Source organism: Tupaia chinensis, unplaced genomic scaffold (genome assembly GCF_000334495.1).
Source record: "Tupaia chinensis unplaced genomic scaffold, TupChi_1.0 Scaffold000451_2, whole genome shotgun sequence".
NCBI lineage: Eukaryota > Metazoa > Chordata > Mammalia > Scandentia > Tupaiidae > Tupaia > Tupaia belangeri.
In genome coordinates, this window is record NW_006159958.1 from 7,573 (window position 1) to 19,234 (window position 11,662).

Sequence of the window (11,662 nt, forward strand, 5' to 3'; positions counted from 1 at the left end):
GAGGCGTGCGGCAGGCGGTCCATGCGTCGGGCCTCCTTGGGGCTCGGTCCGGGTGAAGACCCCGGTTGGGAGTCGGGTCAGCATCACGCACTGGGACCCTGAGGGTCTTACCCTTAGCCCTTACTCGGCCACCCGCTTCTGCCCGCTTTGGCTCACTGCCAGGGTCCTCGTCATTCTGTACGGATTTCGGCTCAGTGCGTGCAGACCCAGAGCCCCGGGGCAGGGGTCTCGAACCCGCGATCGCCCTGTGTGACTGGGCTCGGCCCTGCTGTGCAGCTGAGCAGGCAGGGGGAGCACTGGCCTGGGGACCCCCGCAGAGCTTTGGGGGGAATCTGCATCAGGACGGCCCCCGAAAAGAGGGGGGACGCGTGACAAAGTGCGCGACGCTCATGGCTCTTCTCCTCTTAGCTGCTAAGGAGCGCGCTTTTTCCAAGCCCGGAAGGCAGTGCACGAAGCCAGGTCCCATCAGCCATGCACCCAACAGGTTGGCCTCAGGTGAGCTGAGCTTCCTTTCCCCTCTCTTTAACTCCCGTGACCAGGTAATCAGGAAAGGAGGAAGAAGGCGGGACTTGACCAGGCTCTGGATTTCCCATTGCTTTTCTCAGCATGGGCTGTGGAAGAGGAGAAGATGTGGTGGGAGAAATAAAAAGAGTTTTGTGATTGGAGAGCGGTGGACTTGGATGTGTAGAAGTACGTACAAGAAAAGGGACCCAAGTCAGGACATTTTCCAGAATGTGGAAATCTACATCTTGTTCTACAAACAAATGTCACCTGCTGAAATCAGAGCAATTCCTCCTTGATGAAATTGTTCAGCAAATTGCAGATGTCCTAATTCCTTCTCCATTCTCCTCCTTGGATTTTGGGCCTGCGGTGCTGTGAGTTTCAAGCCCCTGGGTCCTATGTGAACTGAAGTCGGCCATGTAGGAGTCCAGTGCCTTAGCTACGATGCCACCCTCTGGCCCCTGCACTTTCCTTTTTAATTTTTTTGGTCATTTATTATTACTATTATTTTTTTAGTTTTTTTTGCCGTAAGTTGTGTGCACCTACCAGAAAGAGAGAGACAGCAAGTGAGAGAGAGCAAGAGAGAGGGAAAGTAAAAAAAATCACCCTCCGTGTGGCAGCCCTTTCTCCTGCATTCTCCTCTTGGGATTTTGGGCATGCACGCACACATACATGCCTGGCACCTGGTGTGATTTTCAGGCCTCTGGGTCCAGGACTCTAGCTGGGTCAGCCATGTGGGTGGAGAAAGCTGAATGTATTCTAGAAACAGGAGCTGAATGAGAAAATAGCTCAGTATGAGGTGGGAGAAGTAGGCCTGAATAGATCTCAGTGAAGATTTTGGTTTCTGTGTTAGGTTCAATGGGAAAGCACTGAAGAGTTTCTGTTTTTGTTTTTTTTTCTTTTGGAGAGGTTTTTGGGCGCTATAGGGTACATGCACTCGCCAGACAGACACACAGAGACATACAGACAGAAAGTGAGAAATCACTCCCCGGGGGGGATGGTCACGCTGCAATCCCTTCTCCTCCATTCTCCTCTCGGGATCTTGGGCACACATGCACATGCACCCGGCGTGAGTTCTAAGCCACCAGGTCCGGGACACGAACCGCGGTCGACTACGTGGGAGTCCAGCGACATAGCCATTACACTAACTGCTGGTTCCCAAGACTTTCTGTTTTTAAAGTAATTTTGCCAGAAGGCAAGAGGGTGACATGGTTGGATTTATATAATATTGGTTCACTGGGAAAGTTTTTGCATAGAAAAACAGAAATACATTGTGACTTTACCGGCAACCTAATAGAAAGGTTTTTCCAGCCCTTGCACTGACTGTAGAAGGGTATGAGTCAGTTAAAATGTCGCAGGCCGGATAAGAAGTTAAGTATTCCTCTTTATTTATCTTTTTTTTTTTTTTTTTTTAAGTCTATTTTTAGAGCCATGTAGGTTCACAGCAAAATGGAGTGGAAGGTAAAGATTTGTCATAGACTCGTTGCCCCCACATTTGCATGAGCAGGTATAAGTTCTCGTACTAGTTTAGACATAAGCGTTGGGATCATCACTATGTCAGGATCTTTAAATAGAGATGCCTTCCTTCTTGCCTTATTCTGATGTCTCTTAAATAGCATATGAGGCTTGATTTTCAGATAGCTCACCCCTGAAACAATTTAAAACCCACCACAATTCTGCAAGAAGTAGACTTGAGTTTTTTGGAACAGTTTTAGGTTCACAGCACACCTGGTGGGAAGCACAGAGTTCTTCTAAAGCGCCTCCCACCTGAAACATGACCATTCCGCACCACTGGTGCATTCATTACAAGGATGAGCCTGCGCTGGCGAGGTCCATAGTTTACGGGTTTATTCTCGGTGTTGAGGATTCTTTGGGTTTGGACAAATGCGTAAGGACTTGTGCCCGTCATTATAGTATCACGCAGAATGGCTTCACTGCCCTCAAAATACCCTGTGTCCCTTCCACTTATCCTTTCTTCCCACAAACGCCTCGACAACTATTGATGGTCTTTTTATTGTTGCCGTGGTTTTGCTTTATCCAAAACGTCGTATGGTTGAAGTCATAACAGTCTGTAGCCTTCTTAGATGACCACTTAGTAATGACCATTTAAAGTGCTTCCATCCAGCAGATGGTGTAATGGCTATGTAGTCAACTGCGGTTCGAGTCCCAGACCCGGTGGCTTAAAACTCATGCCGGATACATGTGCATGCGTGCCCAAGATCCCAAGAGGATTGCGGCATGGCTATCCCCCCTGAGGGGTGATTTCTCGCTTTCTGTCTGTCTTTCTGGCGAGCGCGCACACCCTATAGCAAAAACCTCACCAAAAAAAAAAAATTGAAATATATCAACCTTTGGGGAAAACCAAAAAGTTATCTATAAAACAAGGTTTACAAAAATTAAGATTTACTGTGGTTCTTTGGTTTATTTTTCAGTGCTTGCTTTATCAATAGCAAGTCGAAATTGGTTAGAGCCTTTCTGTAGTATTAGTGCTACACACTGCCCTGAGTGACAGCAATAGCACTGTAATCTCCTCACAGTCATTGACTGACATGGAGAATCCTGAACGGAAATTCAGCGACATCTCAACTGTGAAGACGCCTAATCACTTTTCTTTTATTTTTTCTCTTTTTTTTGAAGAGGTTTTCGCTATAGGGTGCGTGGGCTCGCCAGACAGACAGACAGAGACAGAGAGACAGACAGCGAGAAATCACCCCCCAGCGGGGATGGTCACGCTGCAATCCCTTCTCCATTCTCCTCTCGGGATCTTGGGCAAGCATGTGAGTTTTAAACCATCAGGTCCGAGACGCAAACCGCGGTCGACTACGTGGGAGTCCAGCGACATAGCCATTATGCTAACTGCTGGTTCCCCCTAATCACTTTTCTTAAACCTTTGTTTTGACATAGTAGGGACAATAGTGAAAGTATATTTTTGAAAAGAATTCTAAATTGAAAGAATTCTAAATTAGAAGGAATTGCAGTCTTGAGTAAAATCTTCCCAGTGTCCGGTTTAGCTTCTACTTACTTTAACAGGATAAAGCAAGTTTTCTGAGCGATCATTTAATTTGAAAATTTATTAATTAAAAAAAAGAATTATTAATTAATTAATTTTTAATTTGACCATAGAGAGACACACACACAGAAAGGGAAAGTGAGAAATCACCCCCCAGGAGGGATGGCCATTCCGCAGTCCCTTCTCTATTCTCCTCTCAGGATTTTGGGCACACATACACATGCACCCAGCATGAGTTTTAAGCCACCAGATCTGGGACTTGAACTGTGATTGACTACTGTGGGAGTCCAGGGACTTAATCATTACACCATCTGCTAGTTTCTATCTCATTGTTTTAATTTGTGGTTCCCTAATGACATATAATGTTGAGTATCTTTTCAAATGTTTGCCATCTGTGTATTTTGTTTGTTGAGATGTCTGTTCAGGCCCTCTGCCTATTTTATTTTGGCTAACAATGCTTGATCAGATATGTCTTTTGCAAATATTTTCCTAGTCTGTGATTTGTTTTCTCGTTTTTGGGATGTGTTGTCCTTTGTGTTAGTTTGATTTAGTTTCTAGAGTATGTTGGCTGGAGAGAGAGAAAGAGAGAAACTGAGAAAGCTTGTGATTGGCCACGTGGGATTCCAGCACCTTAACCACCATGCCACCTGTCAGCCCCAACTTTTTTTTTTTTTTTTAACCAAAGGTGAAATAATTTATTTCACAGTTATCTGTAAAACTTCAAAGACACAGGGGCCAGCAGGTAGCATAGCAGTTTAGGACCTGCATGCCATCATAGACTGCAGTTCAAGTCCTAGACCTGGCAGCTTGAACCTCATGCCGGGTACGTGTACGTGCACGCCCAAAATCCCAAGAGAAGAATGGAGGAGAAGGGATTGTAGAATGGCCATCCCCCCGCCCCCCCAGTCCCAGGGGAATGATTGTTCATTTTCTCTCTCTTGTTCTCTGTCTCTTAGGCAATCATACACACCTATGGCAAAAATCTTTCTTAATAAACAAAAAAAAGAAATTCAACGACACTATTTTCTTCATGTAAAAAGATTAATACAGATAGCTGTAATTTCTAGAAAACAATGAAATAGACCCTCTTAAAGGAAAATGCTCTCCAATATATCTCTGTGGTGAGGCTGCTTGGAAAAAATGCACATCTCTACTGATTCAACAACATACTATTCTACCACTGTGTATCTTTTGGTTCAGAGTATAGATTACTGTCATCAGCAGGTATACCGACATTCTTCCATATTTGATAATACACATACAGACTGATATATCACTTGTTCTATCGGTTTACCAGCCTTTCCTGCAGGTTCATCAGCAAGTTGGGTAGGCCATGCCTTTCTCTTTGGTCTTTCTTTAAGACTGTCTAGGAACAAAAATTCATCATCATCATCATCATCATCATCATAGATCATTAACTCCAGGTCTTTTTTTTTATTTATTTAATTCCATTTGTTAGGATTATTCTTTTTTAATTTGACCAGAGAGAGACAGAGAGAGAGAAAGGGAAAGCAAGCAAGCTAGCCATCAGGTCCAGGACCCGAACCGTGGTCAGCTGTGTGGGAATCCAGCACCTTCAACCACCATGCCACCTGCTGGCCCCTCTAGGTCTTTTAAATTTTGATTTTTTAAAGAGATTTAAAACAAAATTATTCATTTATTTAAATTTGATCAGAGTGAGAGAGGGAAAGTGAGAAAGTAAGCCACCAGGTCTGGGACTTGAATCGTGGTTGGCCATGTAGCAATGTCCAGCACCTTAACCACCATGCCACCTTTAAGAGAGATTTTTGCTATAGGATTTGTTAGCCAGAGAGACAGAAGCAAGAAATCACCCCCTCGGGGGATGGCCATATCTAACCCCTTTCTCCTCTGTTCCCTTGTGGGATCTTGGGCACATACGGACATACGCCCGACGTTGATTTTAAGTTGTATGTCTGGGATTCGAACCATGGTTGACTATGTGGCAGTCCACCAATGTAACCATTATGCCATCTGCTGGTCCCAAGTTCCAAGTCTTTACCAACAATTATGTTGGAAATATTCTTTGTAGTTAGGTCCTGCTCTGCAGGAAGAGTCTCTTACGTGTGTAGACTGTTCATTTCAGATTATAGCCCATAAACTCAGACATGTCTCCGAGTGAGCTGACTGAGAATGAGCTCCCGTATGAATTTAGCTCTGCAGTCACCATAGGAAGCCGATGGACATGTTTGGAAAATGGGGGGACCACATCCTCATAACCAACAATGAGCAGCCCAACACCACACAACCCCTGGCCATGTCTTGGTGTTGGTATCTGGGTCTTGCTTCGGATTAGAGACGATACTGGAAGTGGTCTATCAAATACAAAGCTGGAATCTAAACACTCCAGGTGCATACAATTACCTAACAGTCTAGCCTCACAGTAAGCCCTGCAGTCGGGATACCAGTATGGTGGTCAGCCTGGAGAACTGTTTTCTCCAGGGCTGCAAGCTCTGGCTGTGGCCTCTTCAGTGCAGCCAACAATGCATGTGTCTTTGATTTCAGACCCGCTGTGGCTTTGCATATTCAGTTTGATGAGTCCTGACCTGAGGGCTCCAAACAGTGACATCATGTCTTGGTGGTTTCAAAACAGGGTTCCTGCACTGGCTTGGTTGCTGCCTCCTGCAAACCTGGAATTCAAGGAGTGCTCCAATTTCAATTCCAGTGGTATTCCAATTCCAATTTTGGAATTAGTTGAAAATAAATTTCAGTTTATTTTCTGATTCTTAGTTATTCCATCTGCAAGTTATGTATTTATGTTTATTACATTTTTAAAAATTACTTTAACTGTATTTATTTTTTAAAATTTGACTAGAGAGGGACAGAGCAAGTGACAGAGAAAGTGAGAAAGCAAGCCGCGAGGTCCAGGATTTGAACCGTGGTTGGCCATGTGGGAGTCCAGCGCCCTTAACCACCATGCCACCTGCTGGATGCTTTTTTTCTCCATCTTTTGCAGAAATAGAACCTCATATCATGGTAGATTGCCATCAGCTTTAGTGGGTATACGCTGGCATTTCTCTCTTAAAGTGGTGTTTGCTGTTGGTAAACAAATTTAATTGCCAGAGAGTACACTTGATCACCAGAGAGAGACAGAAAGCACCCCTCCAAACCCCAATGGGATATAGTCATGCCTCATTTCCTTCTTCATTTTCTATCCTCTTGGGATTTCGATACATGTGCCTAGTATGCTATTCACACTACCAGGGCTAGAATTTGAACTGTGGTTGGCCATGTTGCATTTGGCTCATTTAACATCCAGCTACAGGTTGGCCCCTGATGTTCTTCTGAAGTTTTCTTTTTTTTTTTTTGGAGAGGTTTTTGCTATAGGGCGCATACGCTCGCCAGAAAGACAGAGGCAGAGAGACAGAAACCAAGAAATCACCCCCCCCCAGGGGGGATGGTCACGCTGCCATCCCTTCTCCTCCATTTTCCTCTCAGGATCTTGGACACGCACGCACACGCCCCCGGCGTTGAGTTTAAGCTGCTGGGTCCAGGACTCAAACCGTGGTTGACTACATGGGAGTCCAGCAACATAGCCATTACGCTAATTGCTGATCCCTCTTCTCTGCTCTTTTCAAGAGTAGTCATAGGAGCCATCACTTCTCCCCTGTTCCCTTGTGCCAACTCTAGTGCTTGATTCAGGGCTGCCTGGAGTCAGACGTGGCATGCAGAAGCCAGGTGCTAGGTGTAGCCCCTGTTGGTAAACGCTTCTGTTGTCAGTGGCTGAGAAGGACTGCCTGGGGTAGTGGGAGTTTCCTGAAGGGAAGTCCCCTGTCAAGGCGGGAAGACACCCTTCCAGCCCCCTTAGTCTCCGTGGCCTGTGCTGCCCTGACAGCAGGAGCAGAGAAAGCAGTCTGTGGACGCCATCTGGGATGCTCTGGTGTCTCACAGGAGGTTCAGAGGCTCTGCTCCTGGAAGGGTGGGTGTAGCTTTGGGATAACTACCTCCTGTCCAAACTGGGGTGAGGGCCCTCGCGGCCTTGGGGAGGATGGTAAGGATGGATGGGATGGTGATTTGGGGAGTGTGAGAAGCTGTTTAAAGACGGGATGGCGCCAGGTTGTGACGAGCTTCAGGGGTTAGCCATGTTTTCCGAGAAGGTTGTGAACCCAGCCGGGAAGACAGCTTTGTTGTCGGGCAGGTCTGGTTCAAGTCCCAGCTCTACCATTTCCTGGCTGTGATGGTGAGCAAAGCCATCTTTCTGAACCTTACTTTTATCACTTGAAAAATGGGAATAATAATTCTTATCTCACACATATGTTGTGATGACACGAAATACAAGATTTAAAGTTACTTACCTAAGAGCCTAGTACACAGGAGCCAATCAACAAATATTAGTTCCCTTTGCTCTTTTTATTAAAAAAAAAGTATAATTTCTTATTTTTATTTAATCGTACATCTTTGGGGGGTACAGTATCATTTTTCAAAGTGTGTATGGAATGTGTGGTTACCTGAACTTTCCTTTTTTTAAACTTGCTAGAGGGCCACCAGAGTGAGACACACACATGCACGCACACACATATACACTTCACTAACAACACACACACATGCACATATGCACTCTACACACATGAACTCTACACACACACACACACACACACACACACGCAGGGAGGGAGGAGAAAGCACCCTCCTAATGGGTGTGGTCATGCCATAATCTCTTTTCCATTTCTCATTTCTCCATCCTGATTCTGGGCACACATGCATCTGTACCCAGCATACTTTTCAAGCTGGGAGGGCCAGGACCCTAACTGCACAGCTGGCCATGTGGGATCTGGCTCCCTTAAGCACTAGGCCACAGGGCCTGCCCCATCCCGTTACTCCTCAGAAGGTGGAGCTGACCCTGGAGAAGGCAGAGAGGGACACACTTAGTGATGAGGACGGACTTGGGTGGTGGACCGGGGCGTAGGAGGAGCTCAGCAGACTGGTGGCTGAGTCTGTGCCCAGGGCCAGGCCCTGTCACCCTGTCTGAAGACAGATGGGTCAGATAAGAGGGCCAGAACAGGCAGGCTGCAGCTTTCTTCCCGGAGAGCCAACTCTTGGGGAAGGCCAGAAGGTTCAAAAGGGAAATTTGCAACCTGCTGGGGATATTCCTGTGGGCTCCTCTGCATGCAGTGGGTGGTGTGGGGAAGAGCAAAGGGAAGCTAGCTGCAGGGAACAAGGGGGGGGGCTGGTGGTTTTGGGAGTTGGGGAGTATTTTGATTGGTGGAGATGGTGTAATGGGAGTAAACAAAGTAAGATGATGATAATTGTACATTACCTAAGGGGATGGGGGAGCAGAGGGACAGATGTGTGAAACTGGAACCAGGCGGTTGATGCAGCTGCCAGGGAGAGAGCCCCCTGCTGGGCTTAAGATGGGAGAGCAGTTGGGCCCAAGCTGTGCAGATGGGGGCAGAGTGCGGGGCTTCCTGTTCGGAAGTGGGAGCACTGGCTGAGGACTCGGCCGTCGCTGGGAGCCTGAGCAGACCCTCCCTGGGGCTCAGTTGCTGACCCAGGTAAGTCTCTCCCCCTGCAGCTCGGGCTGCTCCCCTCCGGGCCACACTCAGCCTGAGCAGGGGCCTCTTGTTTCAGGAGCCAGTGACCTTCGAGGATGTGGCCGTGCACTTCACCCAGAAGCAGGGGGCCAGGCTGGACCCTGCACAGAGGGCCCTGTACAAGGAGGTGATGCTGGAGAACTACGCACATGTCGCTTCCCTGGGTGAGTCTCTCAGTGGCCTTTTCGGTACTTGGTGTCTTCCTCAGCTGTGTGGGATTCTGGTGGCCCTGAGGTTCGATGACTCCAGAGGAGAGTTCTCCAGGCACCCCAACCTTCAGAGATGCTGAATGGGAGGTCCCTGTTCCATTTGCTTCTGAAACTGGACCTCTTTCTACCCAGGGAAGAGTGCAGATCTTGGACCGGGGGAGAAGACTCTTCTGGCACCCTAGGCGACCTCTTTGTCCCTCATCCTTCCGGTTTCTTGGGGATATTGACCTGCCCCTTTGTGGAGGGGTCACCCATGGGCATAGGATATAAATTGTTCCTGAGGAAGTTTCTTTTCTCTCGGTCAGAACCAGGTTGCAAAATTCCTTTCTGAGGAGGATCGTATCTCCTTGGTTCCATGGTGGGCCTGCCCTTGGGGTCCCTCTGTAGCTCATGGTCTCCTGGATGTCCCGTTTCTCTCCCCAGTTAGCTGTGAAAGAACAGGCTGAGAGAGGTCTCAGGAGCAGCCCTGGATATCTGCCTACAACTGTCTTTCTTTTCATCCTGAAATAGCATTTCCATTCCCCAAACCTCTTCTGATCTCCCAGCTCGAGAGAGGGGAAGCACCATGGGGCCCAGATCCCTGGGACACCAAGGTTTGGAGAGGCACCCGTCCAGGTGAGTGGGAGGACCTCGCAATTCTCTTTCCCATGTTGCCTTCCTGCCTAACTGTGCAAAAAGTGGTTCTTCTGCTGCAGACAACCAAGCTCCCAGCCATGTAAAAGGCAGTCTTGGTGCACTCCGACGAGGCCCAGAAGTGTGCCCACACTGTCTACATAGTCATCTGGCCAAGCAGAAAAGCTGTGACCAGGAGCTTCTTTTTTCTTCTTTTTATTTTTGCTAGAGTTTTATTATAGGGCATGTGTGCTCGCCAGAGACAGAGAGAGGGAAGGTGAGAAATAGCTCCTCGGGGTGGTCATACTGTAGTCCCTTCTCATTCATTCTCTCAGGATTTTTCAGACACGCACACACACTAAGCATGTATCTCAAGTCACTGGGTCAGGACTCGAAACTGCAGTCACCTTGTGGGATCCAGCTGTCTTTTTTTTTTTTTTAAGAATTATTTTATTGGGACCAGCAGTTAGTGTAATGGCTATGTCGCTGGACTCCCACGTAGTCGACCGTGGTTCGCGTCCCGGACCCGGTGGCTTAAAACCCATGCCAGGCGCGTGTGCGTGCGTGCCCAAGATCCCGAGAGGAGAATGGATGAGAAGGGATTGCGGCGTGGCCATCCCCTCTGGGGGGTGATTTCTCGCTTTCTGTCGCTCTGTCTGTCTCTGTCTGTTTGGCGAGCGCACGCGCCCTGTAATGAAAAATCTCTCAAAAAAAAAAAAAAGAATTATTTTATTTAACCTTATTTATTTACTTTAAATAAATTAGACCAGAGAGAGAGAGGGAGGGAGGGAGGGAGAGAGAAAGAGAGGAAAAGTGAGAAAGCAAGGCACCACCAGGTCCAAGACTCGAACTGCAGTTCGCCATGTGGGAGTCCAGCACCCCCAACCACCATGCCACCTGCCGGCCCCAGGATCCAGCAGTCTGGCCCAACCACTTCTTTTCTCACTTGCCAGTGGACATTTTAAATGTTAACTATTTTTCATGCCCAAAAGTAGGGTGTCATCCAAGTTGAAGAAAAATATGATTCTGTGGCCTAAACTGATTTATTTGGGCCACAGCTGTGAATTTCATTTTTAAGTCTTCAGCAGTGAAAAGAATGACTTGATTTTGCCTTTTTACTATCTAAATAATCTAAAAATTCCATTTGTTGTTACCTTTAGGTTTATATTGTATCTATAACTGATGGGACTGTAGAAGAATGGGCATATCCCCCCCCGCCATATCCTCCAACACACACACACACACACGCACGCGTGCACACACACATGCACACACACACCAATGCCTCAAGTTTCCCTGAGATGACTTTACCAGTCCAAAAGTTTTTCTTTTTCTTTTTCTTTTTCTTTTTTAATTTGCCTGAAGTTGTGTGCACTCACCTGAGAGAGAAAGAGGAGAAAAAGCATCCCCTCATGGGGGTTATGGTCACATCACAGCCCCTTCTCTTCCATTTCTCCATCCCGTTGGGATTTGAATTTGAGGCACACACACACACGTACACCACCGTGTTTTTCAAGCTGCCAGGGCCGAGACTCAAACCATGACTGACCTCGTGGGATCCCACTTTCTGTGCACAGCGTTTAACCACTGTACTGTATAGCCAGTCCAGTCTCGAAGGTTTCGACTATTTGCCTTTCCTGTTTTGGAAGAAAGTTTCCAAGCCTTGCACGTACTTCTCACACATGACTTTGTATACAGTGGTTCCTTTAGCACCGATAACATAGTGGCTTACAGCTCTTTATTCCGAGTTCTGCTCCAGCTGACTTTCTGAAATAAATCAT

The 11,662-nt window shown here is 47.1% G+C and overlaps 1 protein-coding gene across 4 annotated transcripts in view; it reads left to right on the top strand.

Moving 5' to 3' along the window:
• Nucleotides 1-6: 6 nt before the first annotated feature.
• The window catches only part of ZNF621 (zinc finger protein 621), a 15,691-nt gene continuing 4,035 nt past the window's right edge, over nucleotides 7-11,662 (top strand). The window contains exons 1-4 of one of the 4 annotated variants that reach the window (XM_006155388.3): nucleotides 7-76; nucleotides 409-495; nucleotides 9,098-9,224; nucleotides 9,780-9,884. In XM_006155388.3, the coding sequence (XP_006155450.1) occupies nucleotides 472-495; nucleotides 9,098-9,224; nucleotides 9,780-9,884 (256 nt within the window). In that variant the 5' untranslated portion in view covers nucleotides 7-76; nucleotides 409-471. Of the gene's footprint in view, nucleotides 77-408; nucleotides 496-8,454; nucleotides 9,022-9,097; nucleotides 9,225-9,779; nucleotides 9,885-11,662 lie in introns of those variants that run through there. The other 3 variants (XM_014590472.2, XM_027774532.1, XM_027774533.1) reach the window with 3 other exon arrangements.